The 20091-nt window shown below is 39.7% G+C and overlaps 2 protein-coding genes across 2 annotated transcripts; one reads left to right on the forward strand and one right to left on the reverse strand.

Moving 5' to 3' along the window:
• Window positions 1–284: 284 nt before the first annotated feature.
• LOC113460924 lies at window positions 285–5921 on the reverse strand. Its single transcript, XM_026803129.2, has 5 exons — window positions 5759–5921; window positions 5142–5549; window positions 4847–4923; window positions 1590–3456; window positions 285–1168 (listed from the first exon to the last, which is right to left on the reverse strand). Exons 2-5 carry the CDS (start codon window positions 5299–5301, stop codon window positions 474–476), a joined length of 2799 nt encoding a protein of 932 aa, XP_026658930.2. The 5' UTR covers window positions 5302–5549; window positions 5759–5921; the 3' UTR covers window positions 285–473.
• Window positions 5922–12406: 6485 nt separating this feature from the next.
• On the forward strand, window positions 12407–16715 carry LOC103703588 (probable protein phosphatase 2C 4). Its single transcript, XM_026803127.2, has 4 exons — window positions 12407–14212; window positions 14308–14421; window positions 15742–16006; window positions 16101–16715. Exons 1-4 carry the CDS (start codon window positions 12545–12547, stop codon window positions 16214–16216), a joined length of 2163 nt encoding a protein of 720 aa, XP_026658928.2. The 5' UTR covers window positions 12407–12544; the 3' UTR covers window positions 16217–16715.
• Window positions 16716–20091: the final 3376 nt, after the last annotated feature.

The raw sequence follows: 20091 nt of genomic DNA on the forward strand, positions 1-20091 counted from the left end.
GTGATCCAATTTTGTCCGTTCCATTCATTTTATTAGGTTCCATCCATCCAGACCTAATCTGGTAAAATTTAAATTGATGTTTTTGAAATATGGCAGCCAAACATAATCCGGTAAAATTCGCCATTGGGCGCTTGGTAAAGTTCAGCTTCGTCAGATCTGAATCTCACCTGTTTGGTGAGATTCAGTTGCTGGATTGAAAAGGAGGGGAAAACAACTTACTATTGCTTATTGTATTCGAGAAGATTTGCTCATAGATCACATCAATCTAAAACAAAAGCATGCAGTAGAGCATTTGAATCCATTTATGCATTTCCAAAATTATAGTACAGGTATGTCACTTCACCATCTGTACAGATGTATATGAATATTGGCATAAATTACATGTATGTCACGCCGGAATAATGGAGAAAAGAATATTTCTATGCTGATATATACATCACACAATTGAACCAGGAAGATACAAACTGAGGATATTAGGGACCATCAATCTCAAGTATTAGCTCATCTAGCAAGTTATCCAATATCAGAGTCTCCAACCCAATGCCTACACACTCTGCATCCCACAGGAGGTTCAACCATCCATCATTCTTTGCAAAATCTCGAGCCATTATACTTTCAATGGTGTAATTTGGCTGTCTTTTTGAGCTAAGATGCCAGGCAATATTTGCCCACACCTCCCTAACGACATCGTATACCACACGCATCGGTCTAACTTGAGAACCAAAGCACGAGAACCAGCGGATGCTAGCAGATGATGCTTCATATATCTCCAATAAAACTTCATTGATTAGATCAAACAGAAGCTCGTGATCTGGAGACATATCACGGTTATATGTTGCAATGTCAAGTTCATTAGGTAGGCCATCCACTTCTCCAAGAGGCAAGGGGTCCACTTGTGGGTAGGGAGAGTACCATGTTCCAAGAAACTCCTCACCAGTGAAACCAGATCTCTTCAATACATCCCTCACATAATTGAACTCGGCCTCATCCTTTTTATCCGCTTGAATGTGAAAAGCATCAACATTGGTATGGTCCTTTATCTGTATCTTACCAGAACTAGGTTCAATAATTTCCGACCGGCTACAGACATCAGCGTCCAATGGATTCTCTGGAGTGGGCGAATCATCCTGTTCCTTGAAGTGGAGGCTTCTAGCCTCCAGCTCAGGATCTGCAGTTGAAACAAAAGACACTTTAATTAAGAGCAGTAATAGGTCCTAGCACCAAAATACAGTGAAGTTTGGCTGTAGCTAAGGTCAACAACAAAATACAGTCAACTTTGGCTGGCCTTTTTTTCGTCTCTCTGTTTGTTCATAGGTAGCAGGTGTTGGCAGTATGCTATGCTCATTCATCTAATAATTCTGAAACGTGAATTTAAAGACCAGAATGAAGAGAACTATATAAACAAACTGATCAGGATAATTCAGGTCTTGCAGTTCTGATGACCTAGACGGTGACTAGAAGTTTGACATATATGTGCATTAAATGATTAGTACTTATTTGTTATTATCTACTAGAATGCAAATCCAAAAACTACTTTGCAATATATAATAATAGTGCTAAAATGCTGTTGATAATTTTAGAGACCTCACCTTCTGAAATTAAGCACTTTGATGGAGTTACAGGATCCTCTTCCAAAAATGAGTCAAGAGCAGAGATTGGAATTTGTTTATCGGTTGGGTCCATTTCCATTCCACTCTCCTGCTCATGCAGCGGAGTGGAGGTTAAAGATGATATCTCTTGTATTTCATTGTGATCATGCTCACTAATTAACTTTGGCTGCCTAGAAATTCCAATATCTCGCTCATGCAGAGGAATATGGCTAACGTCCTCCTCAGTTGGATATGAAACCTTACCTATTTCACTTTGGTCATGCTTGTTCATTAATAAAGGATGTTCTAGACCTCCATCTGTTATCCCACTAACATTTATATCTACATTATGTTCTGTAGGATCTGATTCCTTGATCTGCTTTGTGCGCTCAAGGGTACCCACAGACTCTGGCCCAAGAAAACTACGGATATTAACTGCCACATCACTATCCAGAAAACTAGTAGCTGATACCTCTGATTCTGCATGAAATACTTCCCTGTGCACATCTTCACTAAACGAATGTGACTTAAAAAATTCAGGATTAGAAAAAATTCTAACAGAGGTTTTCAGGGTCTTCCTATGCTGCAAACCACTGTCTTCATTGCTTGACTTCAAGCTCCCAGGCAACCTTTTGGATTCTTTGGTTGAAATGGACTCAAGCAAATGAGAATACCTGTCCAGAGATTCAGTAAGAGAACGAGACCTTCGAATACTTTGATGCAGATACCTGTTAGCAGAAACGTCAATCTTTTCTCTTGGGTTGTCTCTGTCACATCCAGCTGAGGCAGACCGATACAACTTTTCTTTCATCACATCCTCAGTTACCTTCTGTCCATAAGGGACTCTGTGGAGAATTCCATCCATGGAAATCCGATGATTCTCCTTCCTATTCTTGTTTACCACATTTTCTGTTCTCTGTTTAAGGTCCTTAAAATGATTTAAAACAGTCCCATGATCCCTCTGGCTTTTCAGTTCATAAGTAGAACTGGTTAAAACCTCAGGACTAGAACCAACCCCAGAACCATCCATAGTTGCAGATTCTGATTTTAGAATATCAACTTTGATACCAGCCTTTGATGCCGTAGCACCTTTACTTATGGTGCTTGAAATTGAAGGTGTATTCCCAAGTTGGGACTTCTTTTCTTGGTTGACAAAGAATTCACTTTCCTTCCACTTATGATTAAGTCTGGATGGACCGGCTTTCCCTCCTGACAAGCCTGCTTCTGGGAATGAACTAGACTTGGTTAATAATTTCTTTGTACTGGAACTATGATGACACCATAAGAAATTTTCCCGGACAAAGTTTTGATCTTCAAGTAATTTTGGAAATAACTCCCTGTCTGTCCTGAATAACTCCAGCAAATTGATGAAATCCCTTGACTGGATAATTGCATCTCTTCCCAGTCCATTGGCATCCACATGCTTCTGCTTTGATAAGGATTCATTTGCTTCATTTATCTTTTCTATCAGTCTTCCCTGCTTCTCTACTGAATGATCTCCAAGCTCATAAACAAGGTTATAGTCCACATGATTTGCAGTATTCATGGCCCTACACTCGGACATTTTACCAAAAGTGGGTCCATCGGGGCCACCAGGTGACAGTGGAACATGTTTGCTGGCTGCAGAAGAATCAGATTCATGTGAACTGAATTCAATTGTTGAAGGTTCATTGTCAAAAGTTACTTCATCAGGAAGAACGTAATCGTCGCACTCTAAATGATGGATGGAAACTGTACGCAGCAACTGTGGGGTTACAGGTGGTGGTTCCCGTTTCTGATTTTGTCTCCTGGCCAATTTTTTGGAAAATAAAGCTCTCATGTGGCCCTTGCCCGGCCTTCTTTTTGCAGTGTTGCCTTTGTTTCCTATCTGATGCAGTTCGAAGACAATCAGTTAAAACCAACATACAGAATAACCAGACCATAATACTAGAATAACTTAGTTAAACATCAACCTTATGATTAACAAAAAGGTTTAACCAGAGATGAAGCACTAAGTCGGTGCATGAGTTAACAAGAACATAGATTGGCAGAGTATATATAAAAACCTGCATGCATTAACTGTTTGAAACAAGTAGAACATAAGAACTAGGCAAAGGGTCATATTCGTATTTATCAACCCATATAGTTTTCTAGCATCAGGCATGTGCAAATGTACATGATGCTTAAATTTAATGGATGAACAGTTACTATAAGCACATAAATCATGGGATATCCTTTTGCTTAAGAGGGTCTGTTACTATGCATCCTATTTTAATTAAATATTCACCCACGGCACCATCTCCCTCGATATCCATTCCACCATCAAATATCTAAAGCACTAGGCAAAGCCCCAAAACTTTACAAACCTCTAGCCTAGCTAATACGGAACTCCACAAAGAAGTATCCATTAGACTCCCTCTGGGGTTTCTTGTCTTCCATAGGAAAGGCTGGTGATACATGGGTCAGATTTAAGTGAAAATTGTGAGTTCCTCAAGTTTCACTTCAAGTTTATCTAAGACATTCTATCTTGATGCTCTTTCAAATTTCGCATTTGCAACCACATTTTATTGGTTGTTTTTTCCACCATGTACACATTTTATGACCTTGCATAATTTTTAGCGGTTATGCATGTATGAATTGGACCCAATTAGAAAGATGATCTCCCATTATGGTACAGGGACAAAGCTCATGTTTTGAAAAAAAAGAAACAAATGTATTATTGCATTAGGAGAGAACAAGCAACACTCTGTGAAGTAAGAAATACTCATTCAGCAGAAATATCCACAATTTTCTGAGAGAGATCATCTTCATTCCGGAAACACAGAAATCTATCCTTCACTATATCCACCAGTCCATAAATTGCCCAGTTATCCCTTCGTTTTCTGTTTCACAAAGTTGGAACACCTAAGACATAAGAGGTTCGCCAATTTGTATACATTGGAGTGAATGGCATATAGATTAGATTATTGTTAATCATTTTCGGGAGATGTTTCTTAGTCTGCTCAAAATACCACTCCAATTAAAATAAATACATGAATGCCCTTCCATACTTGCTGAATTTCTATTGCACGGTTAGTTGAAATGGCACCGTGCTGATGCCCCTCGACATGGAAAAGACTTAACAAAAGCAGAAACTATCTTGACAGGATACGTCACATGAGCAAAAGGAAAAGAAATTTAGCCACCAAGTATGAAAACCATGTCAGAGTACATAAGATTAAATTGTGAATCTAGGCAGACTCCAAAAAGTTTCCTAGCTGAACATTGATTGAACTTACCAGGATATTTGTTTCACTTTTCAAAGCGTCATGTTTCTTGCCAGTTGAAGGAACAAATGATTTCGGAGTTTTAATTCCTGCAACAAGAAACAAGATCAATTAACTTAAGCACATGAGTACGTGTGGCGAACTATAAGTATGTTTTTCACAACACAGGATGATATAACCTACAAAAAAAGAAACACGGTTTATGTAATCTGATGATAAGGGAGATCGTAACTCGAAACCAGTACAAATAAAAGGAACGGAAAGGCATGGTACCGAAGCTAAAAATATAAAAGGTATTGCTTCTTACCTGCATAACTTTTGCCATCACCATGGTTACGGTCCGTGAGCATCTTTCTGATACGAAGACGCTGGTGGAAATCGAAGAACTGACGGAAGCCGCACGTACACCCCGAGCATTTCTTTTGGTACGCCAGATCGGATTGCTGGTGCTGCAGCAGCTTGGCCATTGGTAGAGGCAGCCAATCAAAGAGGTTTCGTTTTGTTGAAACCCAAAGATCTCAGCTGCTGCTCAATGAGCCCGGCAAGAAATAAACGCGGAAAGGGCGGGGGAAGAAAAACACCACCACGTTAGCAAACACCACAAACCCGATTCTTCCCCAAGTACAAGAAGCTGGATTTGGGAAAATATCCAACAACCAGCATAATCGCGATTCCCATGCAGAGTTATCACTTGGCAAAGATCGATTGCTTTTCCCTAAAAATAAGAACTACCGAACAATTACGGGTAGCGGCAAAACGCGATTGATATCAAAATACCGACGGTTTCGTCGATTCATCAAAATTCTACGGAAATAAAAGCAACATCGAGATCCCAGAAACAATCAGAGACAACGGAATCGCGGAATAATCGGTAAGAACCGATCAGAAGAACTGCAGAGATTTGGTAAGCAAGAAAACCCCTACCGTGCGATCGAGATGGTGCGAGCTCCCGAGCAAGCAAGCAAAGGGAGGAGGGAGGAGGGCGGAGGGAGATCATTGGGATTAGGATTAGGTCAGAGGAGTGTGCCATGCCGAATCAACGTCTTTCACCTTATATCGTGACTTCGAAATTTTCCTAATATGAATGCTCTCCAAATATCGTGGATCGGAAAACTATTACTCTATTACCATATTTAGCTTAGTAACCATACGCAGGAATATGGCCAAATTTTCAACAAAATTTTTAAATAAATAATTTAGATAATAATAATTTCTTTCGATTCAGCCCACTTATATGGATATAGCTAATATTGGCTATTTAAAATATTAAAATATTTGTATATGAGTTAACAAATATTTTTAAATTAATTGCATATATATTAGAGAATAAATTTCTTATTATAAATAAATTTTAATATGTTTTGATATATAAATAAATATATTAATTATTAATAATCCTATGTTAGATTTATTGATAATTAATAGATATTTGATACTTAATTAGCAATAATTAATATTTATTAATAGATGCATTAATATATTGAACATGTTATTATTTGGAAATATTATTAATCAACTATTAATATAATATTAATATAGCATTACATAAATATAATTAACGGTAATTATGTAATATAGTTAGTATAATATTAATATAATAAAAGTGAAGGTATTCCCATCTAGAAGTAACAATTTCATTATCTCTGCTCCATGATTTAGCAGAGGAAAACAAATACCATCTTCTCTTCTCTCTTAAAAAAATAGGCACGAGATCTACCATTTATTTTACTATATCTCTCATTTATTATTTTTTTGTATCCATATGGTAATTTGACATGGATTTTTTTTTTCATGCCAGGCTAACTCCAACCTCGCATGTCCTAAGAATTTTCAAGGGTTTTTATAATCTTATTACCTTGAAAGGCCAGAGGATAGGACTCACAGGTGCAAGCAACTCAAGCCATAGTGAGTAATAAATTGTTCGAGCTAGGCTCATTGCATGGAAGAACAAGCTGAGCTTGATAGCATCAGTTTGGACACGGCTGTTTTCATTTCAATCCAATCAAATTTTGATATGAGCTTCTTATTGAGCCAGGAAGGACTTTTCTTATTCTCACAAATCAAAGGTGTTCTAGCTCGGCTTCATGTGTTTAATAGCTGAATTGAGCTTAAGCGAGCCTATTGCTAAGCCCAGACCGAGTTGTTTGCGAGCGACTCGGTTCGTCTGCAGCCTTGCAAGAGTTCGCTGGATATGCAATTGAGTTGGTTTGTTTCAGTCGCGGGAGGCGACGGACTCTTGCTTCGTCACACTCGAAGGATGATGCAACCAAGGAAGCTCGGAGAATTGACCGATTTGGTCTAATAATGTTTTTCGACCACAAGGTGGTCAAAGTTGTGCAGCGGTCATCATTGAAACGGTTCTAGTTGAGGTTATTTATAGCTTCCCCTTTGTTTGAGCAGGAAGGTGAGCTGCATTTCTTCCTTGGATACTTTCCAATCAATTTTATTTCCTTGAAAGATTTTCTTTGGCAGGGATCTGGCTAATTTAAGAAAATGTTTTAAAAACAAATGTTTTATATGATGATCACATAGCTTCGAGACTTTATGGGTGCATTTGGTTCGTAATTAATTGAAATTGACATCGAAATTGGAATCAAAATAAAAACAAAATAGCCATATTTTCTGATGTGTTTGGTTCATAATTGAAATCGAAATGAGATTTGAATAAAAAGAGAAAGTAGGGATCGAGGCATTTTCATTTTCCTAAAATCGAAATAAGAATGGAATTCTCTCCAACTAAACGGTGGAAATAGGAGTCACTTATTCCTATTTTTATTTCAGAGCCTAGCTCGTACTAATCAAGCATGCTTTATATTTCATTAATATTTTTCACTAGAATGGTGGTTGTTGAAGCTGCACGTCTCTATCAATGCTTTGGCCCTACCTTAGGCCGATAAATTGATGTAGGTCTCCTGCGCTTTTGACATGCCCAAGAAATGGATTTGAACTTTGGTCTCATGGTCCCATAGTTGGTGATTAATAATTCTTCTAAAGTTTGGATATATTATTGAACAAATCTTTGGACATTAACAATGTCAGTATAATATTCTAAAAAGAATATAATCTTTTGTGAAGAAGCCATGTCTTTGATACCAAGACGAACAAGCCAAACTCTCAAGCTACTCCAAGATCATGTTACCTGTTATATAGTACATGCGATTTTCTTTTTATTTTAAAGTTTTTATAGCATACATCTCTTAAAATATTGCAAATTGGTAAACCTCACTAGTATGATCAAACAATCAAAAACCTTTAGGCTGTACAAACGCTTCCTACTTGCTTTAACCTACTCTACTCAAGATCATGTCTTACAACAAGGATTGTATCTCAACAAAGGTAATGGTGTTGCAAAAAAGCTACAACTCAAAAATCCAGCATTTATCTCGGTTGGATATAACTTTTTTCCAGAGATCTTTGAAAATTTTTTGAGGTTAAACTAAATTATGGTTAATCCTATCAAGGATGCCCCAATGTAAATTCCTCAACTCGAGTAATTTGAGTTTCACGAGTTACAAAATATTGCCTTATGTAATATGGATTCCATGTCTGGCGAATGAATTATTTATGTCTTCATATTGCCACACATAGTTGGCTGCGAGACGTGGAGCTGTTGACGCATAATTTAGTGGATCTCACTACTTGATGTGTGCTTGCTCGGTGGACAGCACCCTCACCTACCTTCCACTTACTTGCCCTTCTCAAGGTTGGTCGCTATATGGAAATCTCTCTCTCTCTCTCTCTCTCTCTCTCTCTCTCTCTTCTATTGAAGAAATTATACCCTATATCGACTTTTTGTTGTGAACCAATCACTGAGACAAGCGCATGACGAATGGGATGAGGAGGGTGGTGTGATGCACGATTATGGTGTACAGGGTGTAGGATATGATTTCTTCTTCTATGAGCGTGCGCTTGCCAAAAAAAAAAAAAGAAAAGGAAAGAAAAAGTAACTCTCTTAGGTTGGATGAGCTGAATGAATAACTTGGAAAGGCATAGTTCTATGGATATGGTAAGTTGATTATACCTTCATGGCTCGTTTGGTTCGCGGGAAAAAAAGGGAAAAAAGTGTGGTCAACGGAAAAGTAATGAGATGCCTCTTGTTTGGTTGGAGTTTTCAAATAAGAGAGATGAGAAAGTTGTATTCCCATGGGAATATGATTCCCACATTTCATGGAAAAGTCTTTTCCATGAGAAACATGGAAAAATTAATTTCACATGAGGCGGGAATCACTCCATATTTACTTTTTTTCAAAAAGGCCCTTCAACATTAAAGAGGTATTAAAAATCTAATTTTTATTAAGGGTATAATAGGAATTATACATAATTTTTCTAGGAAAGTGAATGGTCAACCAAACATAAGCACTCGGAAAATCTGTCACTTTTCCATGTTTAACCAAACATGCCAAAAGTACATTTCCAGGCATTGTTTTTTCAGGAATCTTCTTCCCAAAAACCATATTTCTAAGAAGAAAAATGCTTCCCGCGAACTAAACGGGCCTCAAAGTAACAGAGATAGATTCTTCCAATTTAAAAAGCATAGGAGATCAGTTGATATCAATTTATATGTGGGCCATGTCTTGCATGCGATTGAAGGATCTGGTCGCTCCATTACAAAAGCGATAGGGGTTTAGTCTAAATTAAATTCATGACATCATAAGCCGCTCTTCACCTAAATCAGGGGCGGAGAATACGTGGAAATGTGGCCGCGAGGCTTTCAAAACACGCATCAAGCTATGTTTACTTTGAAAATATAACTAAAGAAATAAAAATTAGCAGGAGAATATGCCTGGAATAACATGTTTCCACCCTTATCTAGGTTTCTTCTTTCTTACTTTCACACTCACCGAAAGACAATTGAGGGTTAATTGATGGTTGGAACTTGGAAGATCATTCAGTGCTGGAAAAGACTTTGAATCCTAGAATACTAAGAGGAGGCCTTTAGACTGAGCACACTCTAGGATTATAAAATATAGTATTGGGAGAGTATAAATAAATCTCTATTGCCTCTTTTATCATGCAGATCGAAAATAATTTCCAGCAAAAACTACTTTTAGAATGTTGTTTTTTGTCATGGCAACCGTTTCTTTGGTGGTTACCAGCTTATACATACATACATACATACATACATACATACATATATATATATATATATATATATATATATATATATATATAAATATGCATAGATATAGATATAGATTTACAAATGCTATAGCCTGATAACGTTCTTTAGCAAGTTAACTTAAGGTCAAACTATCCATACGGAGCCTCTTGCATGAGTAACAAGTGGATAGATATGAAACTCTTAGGTATCATAACATAATAAATAACTAAATCTTGGTGGACTATGTTTTTGATCATTCACTATAATTAATCAATGGCTGATTAATATTTGGATATAAACAGTTGAAATCTATATGTTATCAGCTAAAAGATGTATGGGGGCGACATCAGCATTTTTGTTTGTAGAAAAAAAAAGAAAAGGAAGACATCATTCTCAGCAGTGGCATAAACCACTTTGGCTATGCTAGCCTCAGTTACGTGAAACTTGTCACGCTCCAAACTTAGAGCATAACAAATGCCGTATACCTAAAGGGCAGACCCTATAAATATGCAAGACTATTAATCAAAGCATAATAATCTCAAAACAATAATGATAATTTTACGATCCTCAAAAAAATAATTTAATCAAGATCTAAACAAATCATTTTCATAATCAATTATCCCTATGTATCATAAGTCAAAATATGCTGACTAATTATTATCATTCAAATTAAATAAAATATTCAACTAAACTAGTAGTCTAAACTAGAACTCTAATCATACTTGTGATTCCGGCGAAATTTGACTGTGTTTTCCGGCGAAGTTTATGTTGTCAACAATCAAAGGACGAAAAAGAAGAAGAACAGCAACGGCTATAAGATAAATTGGTGAAGAAGATCTAGAAAGGGGTTGATGGCTTAAATAGGAGTTATCCTAGCCTCCAATGGAGTCCATGGTGACCGAATCTACCATGGCACTGCCTGATTTCAAATTCTGATGGGCCTCCGACCTTCATTTGGCGCCGAGCCAAGCCGAGCCAACAGGCCGGCCCAACGAGGGCACCACCGATTCAACTCCACCATGAGTGAATGCTGTGATGGCACCCACAAGGTGCCTCCCACGGGGCCAGAAGCGTCCCCACGCCTCCACTACAAGCGATCCGTCAAGAGAAACAGGAAAGGGCACTAATGCCTTCTATTTCCTCGAGACGGAAACGGCAGGTTCCCATCATTATCAAAGTAGGCCTCCTGCAAATTAAATGTAGCATTGCAGGTTGGGGAGTGGATTATTAGCAACATGGAAAAGAAAGAAACAAAGAAATAGGTAGAAATATTGGCTGCTAAATACATATTCAAGCCAGTTATCTTGGGGAAAAAAAAAATAGAAACTGATATCCAGGTGCTCTCTAGAATTGTTAGAATTAGATGTTAACTCACACTTTAAAAGTAAATAAAGTCAAAACCAATATCTAAAGCTATAAAAAAAAAAACCTACACAAATATTTAGAGCATGTTTTGTTAGAAAAAGTCTTATTTTCAGTCCAGCTTAAAAAAAATAAAAATATTGTAATTTTTCAAAATTTAGTTTTGACTCGTCCATATTATTTAAATTTTATTCGAATTCCAATTTCGATTCCAGTCATGAATCAAACATAAATATGATCCTAATTTTTATTCTGGTTGCCAATTAAACAAACACTTAAAGGCATATTAGACTTATATTCGAAGCTATTCTTGAGAATATTTTCACTGTCTAGGCATCAAAGTGTACTAATCTGGCCGGAGACCATTGTTTGGATCCTTGGCAACATGCTTTTCTGATTAGAGGGACGGCATAGTACGCATCAAGGATGTGAAACATGTGATATGCCAAATAACAAAGAGTTGAGCCTTCATTTAACTTCCATGGCCAAGTGAGACTATGGGTCCTAATGCCGTGTCCTAATGACTATGGGTCCTAATGCCCATTTTGCTATTAATTAGTGTGCTTTTAGATTTGCATTGAAGATTATTGGCTTGTGTTGACTTGTAGAGATCTGCAGACTTGTAAATAGTCAGTCGATCATGAGAAAGAACCTTGGTAGGCGCATAGCTGAGACTGCTCTCCCAAGAAGAAAGGACGTGAATTCATGTGAGGTTGCAGCTCAACCGCCAAAACACAAAGAATCGTGCAAGGCAGGAATGCAATCATGATCTCATCTGAAATGGACTCGGCGTCGAGCCGCCGGATGGGGTCCTGCCGCCTTGGGGATCCTTGGGTGGATAATCGCCCAACGCTCTCCTCAATCGCCACGTGGCAGTCAACTTGCTCCGACGCCGGGAGGGCGCTCTGGAACCCCGCCGATGGTTTGACTTCTGCAACAAATTATAAATAATTCCGTTATTTTTTTTATTTTAAATCTTAATTTGGCGCGCTCTCTCTCTCTAGTTATCTTAACCCGATCTACTGGGCTACTCAACCCCATCTCCGGTCAACGCCTATAAAGCGACACCCGCATTCAAACCCCCACCTCCCACCCGAAAAAGTCAACGCTCCACCCTTCTTCTCCACTTCTCTCTCTTCCACCCACCCAATTTCCAATTCGGCAATCCCCAATTCCTCCAAATTCTCTCATGCTCTTCCCATTTTAGCCCTCCTCGATCCAGACTCTTCTCTCTCCTCGCTCCCCCCATGGGTAACGGCTTCGTGAAGCTGACCCCTTGCCTCGCCGGCGACGGCCCGGCCATCCGTGGCCGCCTCCACGTCTCCGCCGTGGCGATGTCGGAGGCACCCGGCGATGAGAGCCTTGGCCACTCCTTCTGCTACGTCCGCCCCGACTTACCTCTGGCACGCTCCGGTTCCTCCAAGGTCCACCACTCCGAGGAGACCACCACTTTCCGCTCCATCTCGGGCGCCGCCGTCAGCGCCAACCCCGCCACCCCGCTCTCCACTGCCCTCCTCCTCCTCCCCTCCGAGCTCACCTGCTCCTCCGCTGCCTCCTTCGAGAGCTCCACCTCCTTCTCCTCCGTTCCCCTCCAGCCCGTCCCCCGCTTCTCAGGCCCCCTCTCCGGGCCCCTTGCCGCCGACCACGGATTCATGTCCGGCCCCCTCGCCTCCGAACGGGGCTTCATGTCCGGCCCCCTCGCCGCCGACCGTGGCTTCGTGTCGGGGCCCCTCGCCGACCGCGCCGCCGCCGGTGTCTTCTCCGGCCCCCTCGACCGCCCCTCCTCCCTGTCCGCCTCTTCCTCCGGCCATTTCCAACGCAACCTTTCCCAGTCCCTCGCCCTCCGCCGCCGGCGGCGGCTCCGGCCCCGCCGCACCGCCTCCTCCCTCCTCCGTGGAGCCGCGAAGGCCATCGCCCGCACCATCTCCGCTGCCTCGAAGCTTCGAGCCAAGTCGTCCGCCATCAAGAAGTCCCAAGAATCCGATGATTCCAAAGCCGCCGAGACTACTAATCCAAGCAGCGGCGCCTCGACTGCAAACCCAAGCAGTGGCATTGGCGGCTTGACGACCCATCCAAGCAGCAGCACTGATCAAATGAGTGTGGAGGGCAGCGAGGACTCCGATTTCTCCGAAGCCCCGAGCAGCAATCTCCAGTGGGCGCAGGGGAAAGCAGGGGAGGACCGTGTCCATGTTGTCATCTCGGAGGAGCACGGCTGGGTCTTTGTCGGGATCTATGACGGCTTCAATGGCCCTGACGCCACCGATTACCTCCTCTCAAATCTCTACTCAGCCGTGCACCAAGAGCTCAAGGGCCTACTTTGGGAAGACAGGTGCGACGCTTCAGTGCCTTGTGATGAATCCATCGGGGAATCCGATATAACAGTCACTGCCTCTGAGCCAGGGGTTGATGGTTGCTGCAAAGAAGGAAAAAGGAGGTGGTGTAAGGGGGTTGCCGGCAAATGGGAGGAGAACCACAGAAGGTGGAAGGGTGAATGGGATAAAGAACGATTGGAGCTTGATCGAAAACTGAAAGAGCAATTGAGCCAGTCGAGCTCGAGAGGCGCTGCGAACCACAGGGAAGTGCTGAAGGCTCTGTCTCAGGCTCTGAGGAAAACAGAGGATGCCTATTTGGACATTGCCGACAAGATGGTCTCGGAGAACCCCGAGCTAGCGCTGATGGGCTCATGTGTCTTGGTGATGCTGATGAAGGGAGAGGATGTATATTTGATGAATGTGGGAGATAGCCGTGCAGTTCTAGCACGGAAGGTGGAGCCTGATATGTGGAATTCAGTGGGAAAGACGAAGGACGAGATGTTGCGCGACGTTGTAGCATATGATGGTGGTGATCAGATGGATGGGGTGCCAAGTTTGGCTGCGCTGCAGCTAACTTGGGATCACAGCACATGTGTCGCAGAGGTACCACTAGTCTTCTGGTTTCTGTATATTTTCTCTTTTCATGTAGGATCCTGCTCTCATTTGTGTGGTATGTGATATTGTTGGTTGTGATTCAGGAAGTGCGCAGGATTAAAAGAGAACATCCCGATGATCCTTCTGCTATTGCGAATGATCGTGTGAAGGGTTCGTTGAAGGTGACAAGAGCTTTCGGTGCTGGTTTCCTGAAGCAGGTATTGCTAAAATTTATCTTGTTTGAACTGTTCTTCTTGTAATCTACAATTCAGCTTTATTATTTACGTTGGAAACAAATGTTAACACTACATTAATGATAGAGCAACATAAGTGCACACAACTATTTGTCCCATTGATATATGGGATCATAAATTTACCTTTGGATATACAGTTTTCTTTAACACAAGAGCTTGTGGTTATACAGATATAGTGGTGCTCGATATATATATATATATATATATATATATATATATATATATATATATATATATATATGAAGGTATACTCATTGATGTTTGTATATGTTTCTGTTTGGTAGTATTGATGAGTGTATATGTTTCTCTTTGGTGGTATTGATTTGTAGCAAACCATCCATATGACCATACAGATTAATGGGCTCTTTTTTTATATTTTGGATGAAGTACTGGATGTTAATAATTTTGTGACCATATGGTTGCAAAGAACCGTGGCTCTAAGATTTTCAGATCATGCCATTCAGCCGACTGGCAATTGAGCTTACAGCTATCCAGCTTTCGGATGAGCAGGTGATCCTGAAATTTGTCTGAAAAGGCTGGCCATTGAGATCTGTAAGGAACTAGTCCAAGAATACATCTGGATTGCTAGGGTAAGGTTCAAGGCCGAAAAAATTGGTTGACAATAACTATGCAGTCTTCATGTTGTGGAATTACACAAGGAGCATGTCAAAGCAACCAGGAAAAATAAATAAAAAAGAAATGCTATTCTGAGAATGACAGGAAGAAAACTACCAATGGTACCAAAATCAATATCTTCAGCTGACTCAGAACAGTTTTATTTAATGAGGTATTTTAGTGTGGAACTGATTTTGACTGATACAAATTCTAGATTCTAACCCTACTTCTGGATGAAGAACAAATCCTCTAGTTCCCTTTCATTAACTTGAATTGCTGAAGTGATCATGTCCAGAATGCCCAGTTATAATGCTAATAATAAGAATCCTGGTCATTATGCATCTTGTGCACTAATTATAAATCCTGCATGATGCTTAAAATAGCATAGAATGTAACCCAGCAATATTTTCCAACATAATTTTGCTGACCCCAACTTTTTCAGAGTTTTTCTGGCCATGTTTCAAATCTAAACCTTATCCGCGATGTAGACAGGATGAACAGCTTTATATAATGGAATACTCGATCCATTCGCTCTAAAATTAAGATTTTAGCAAGTTAATTCTTGACAACAATCGATCAATATTCTTCTAATTTTTACTGGTTCTAGAAATTAATATTTCACATTTAAGGTCTTGTTAGACTGTATAACATTCTGCTTGTCTTCGGCAGCAAAAGTGGAACAATGCGCTCTTGGAGATGTTCAGAGTTGATTACATTGGGACCTCCCCATACATATCATGCAGTCCACACCTCTTTCACCACAGACTTAGTCCAAAAGACAGATTTTTGATTCTTTCATCTGACGGACTTTACCAATACTTCACTAATGAGGAGGCGGTCGCTGAAGTTGAGATGTTCATAGCAACAACCCCTGAGGGGGATCCTGCACAACACCTTGTTGAAGAAGTCCTTTTTCGTGCAGCGAGGAAAGCTGGTAAGACCAAAATATCCAGAAGTATTTATGGCCAATGAAAGAGGAAGAAAATGCTTAATCAAATCCTTTTGCATTTCTGATTGCATGATCGCAGGGTTGGACTTCCATGAATTGCTTGAAATACCTCAAGGAGTTCGACGGCAATATCATGATGATGTTTCCATCATAGTTATCTCTTTGGAAGGAAGAATATGGAGATCTTGGGTGTAAATAAGGATATGCTAGAGAGTTTGGGCTTTTTTCTGTTTTTCCCATCGCCATTGTATCATAATAGCTGAGCTCTGGGAGAGACACACTGCCCATGTGTTGGGAGGTGGTGCAGACTGTAAAGGAACAAAAGGTTCTTCAAAATGAATTTAGCTGTCGTAGAAGGGAAACATGGGCTCTTCTAAATAATTGGTCCTCCCTAGGAGTTGCATTATTCAAATTAAAAGCGAGACGCAATTGTCTCATTTCTCCTCACTGTTTATTTCCATGCCCTCATGTCTCTATCAATTTTTTTCTTCTAATTTCTTGCCAATTGTTTCATTCAGCATAACTGTTACATTGAATGCAATGAGATTTGCTTTTTCTTTTTTTTCTTCTTTTCCCCTGAGACATCTTGCCCAAGTATTGTTAGAATGGCATGCCCACATCATATCTCCTTCACAGAAATGGGGTATTGATTGGATGAGAATTGATTATAGAACTGTTAATTTTTTTGGCAACTTTTCAATAGGCGGTCTGTCTTTGACCCTCAACAGCTTGTGTCTTTGCTGCTGCTGTTGGTCTAATATTTGCTAGTCTGCAACTGAAATAAGTTGCATTTGTCTGAAAACAAAAGCAAACGAATTAAGCATATTGAGATAGATGCTTGAAGACAGACAAACTTGCATACCAACAGCACATGAGTCTTAGTATGAAACTATAGGTTTTAAGGAGCAAGGATTTTACTTATATTTGTTACAGTAAATATTGCTGGAAATACAGTATGCAATGACCGCAGTCTTTAAGCCTTAATAAGCTGCACCAGGAAGTTCATGGGATTCATCAGAAACCAGTTCAATGGAAAAGCTGGTGATCCTTCTAAAGGTAATAATAGCTGGTTTATGAAACAGAAATAGTCATCATTCCAACTTGTGATCTTGTTTTGAACTAGTCCTGTTTTATGGTTACTCTCATTTGCTTTTCATATTTCAATGTTTTTTATGTTGTTTGATGGATCTATCATTGTTATCTCACTGAAGCTTGGTGCTTGTCACCCTACAGTGCCTGCGTCGCACCTGGCTTTTGCTGCTTTCCTCTTTGGATGGAGAATCTGCAATCAGCTGCTTGCTGGGTCAATGGAAGGCTAATGTACACAATCAAATAACTCTTGCAAGCATGCGCCTCACTGCTGACGCCGCGAGCAAAACTGTTCTGGCCTATTGCAAGTTGCCATTTGCCATTTTTCTTCAAAAACTGTCATCATGCCAGCTTCCATGCAGCATTAAACTCTAGCTCCTTTATCTTCAGTGGTTATGGTGACATGGTGATGGACAGCTTTCTTGATGTTGAAGTCCTCCCAGTGGCCTATATATCATCTTTTATGGGACAGGAATCAAGAAGCAAGTTGGCACTGAACTACCATTATGTTGCTTTTGGTTGCTTCATCTCTAAAGTTGACCGCAATCTTTTTGACTCCGACCAATCCATGGAAAGCCTTCAGCATATGGAGGATGACTGCCATTCTGGAGTGCAGAATTTGTTGCTGGTCTTTATCACTTTTTATCACTTCCCTGCACATCTCTGCTGCATGGTATCCTGCGAATGTCACGGAAAACTTTGAAGCAGACTACCGGAGCTACCTCATGACTGATCATCATCATGCCTGTTATTGAAATACTTGAATACGCTCTTGTGCTCTTTCCTTTCCACCCCATCAGCAAGATCTGAAGTAGGCTAAATATCACCCAAAACTTCTTACCATATGGCTTCTCTACCACCCTCTTGCTGCACTACCGACATCATTCCTACAACTTTGCGCATAATTGTTCGATGATCGTGATCCATTTCCACATCCATGAGCCCATTCTTGGCATACAGCTATCTAATTTACTGTTTTTCAGATGATGAGCTTGGAGAAATAAAATTAATCGAGCTGATGTTCACTTAAAATATTTGACATCTATTACTTCAGAATAGTTGTGTAGTCTCTGTCTATCCAAATGGATTCATATATCCATGTTGGAATCTTGCAATCAAATTCAGACATATTGCATCTCTACTGATGTATTGGCCAATGCCATGCCCTGCTTAATCTAGCACTAACAACTACTACTTTGGAATTTGGATCTATTTGGATATCATAGGATGAGGTCTGACCTCTGTGCTCCTATACAACGCGGAAAGAAAGGGTGGTTTAGGAAGAAAATTAAGGATTAGGCTCCTGTTTGCAGAGTTGCAACTACTCCAGCCAACTGTGCCATTAAATATTATGACCAGATGCTCTTACCAAAGGGGAAAAAAAAGGCATAGTTACCTAAAGTTTCTTGGGAAATTAGATATAAAAAAAGGTGTGGCATCCTAGAAAAATTTCTTGCTATTAAAAATGAAACTAATAGACCTTTGATAAAGTGGTTAAGGTCTTAACTGCTAGCTGCCAAGTTCCTACCGTCATGTTCACATGGATGTGGTCCATGATACCGCGTAGGGAACCGCATGCAGCATGTGGGGAGCATGGATGACAATAAGGCAAAAACTTCTCAAACAAAAAGAAGACGACGACGGCGACGACGATCCAAGGGATCAAAATTCTGAGCTTTGACTTAGGTTTTCACATTGGAAACTCTATGGATCAATGAATATCAACAGACTCATTCATCAAGCAGTAAATGGGGAGAGCAGTTCTTGTAGTCATCAGGTGCATTCCATTCCTGAAATAAACTACTTTTTTTCCTGAAAAGAAAAAGGTAAAAGGAACTTTGCTCCTCCATTTCAAGAATCGTATCTTATTCTTTCTGAATTTCCAATTGACTTATGAGTTAATGAAGTTGCGCACTTGGCTATCTATCTAAACATCCACCTTATTTTTGAAACATATATTTAACTATCCATGCTATTTTGGTCTCCTATCAACAATCATAATCACAATCCTCATTCCTTCATAGGCTTCAAGTGTGTCTGGTTGGATCAGCGATAAAATTGATCCGAATTTAATTCATATTTGAATTGTGTCAAAAAATAAACCAAACATAATCCAAATCTCTTCATGTTGGATTAGATCGGATTTAATATTATTTTTATCAATTCATTAAATTTTCAGGTCAAATTGGGCCAAAAGTAACCTAAACAAAGACCATGATTAATGAATATAAATTAAGTAATATCAGAAATATATTTGTTCAATATAATAATAGCCAAATAGATATTATCAAAAATATTCTAGACAAGATTCGAATAATAATCAACATATATTTATACTAAAAATTACAAATTATGGACATACTTTATTATGCAAAAAATATACTTTTTTTTATTTAAGGAAGGTTTTAAGTAGACGGTATATTGGCTTTGGGTTGGTTTTGAGGTTGGTTCAGGTTTGGATTGCAAATTTAATGATTTAAATCCAGCATATATTTGAAATAGGTGGTGTTTTTCAATTCAAATAACTTCAGTTCAGCTTAAATTGAATTAATTTCCGATTAGTTCTATATCAGAAATAGGTCCATCCAAATCACTTGCACCCCTATTTCTTAGTAATCATAATCATACATCCAACAATTCATCCGAAAACAAAAAGAGATAAGAATGATGCAGTGCTTACTTTCTATGTGCAATCAAGAAACCATATTACTATAGATCTCAAATATCAAAACGTCCAATATTTCATAAACAAATAGACAAAAGAATAGTTGAATTAGCTGCTGTAGACTGTTTACCGGTCAGACAGGAGGAAGAAAAAGCAGCGGTAGAAGGCCTAATTCCTCCACAGAAAGTCAAGAGACGAAAACGACCAAGCCAGATAGAGATAGCTCATTCGACTGGAAGAGAGACCTACATGAGAATTTGAAACTCTTCTAAGGAGAAAGCGCGAACTTCTCTCTGTATGGCAACCACTAAAAAAA

The sequence above is a fragment of the Phoenix dactylifera genome, chromosome 3 (genome assembly GCF_009389715.1).
Source record: "Phoenix dactylifera cultivar Barhee BC4 chromosome 3, palm_55x_up_171113_PBpolish2nd_filt_p, whole genome shotgun sequence".
Taxonomy (NCBI): domain Eukaryota; kingdom Viridiplantae; phylum Streptophyta; class Magnoliopsida; order Arecales; family Arecaceae; genus Phoenix; species Phoenix dactylifera.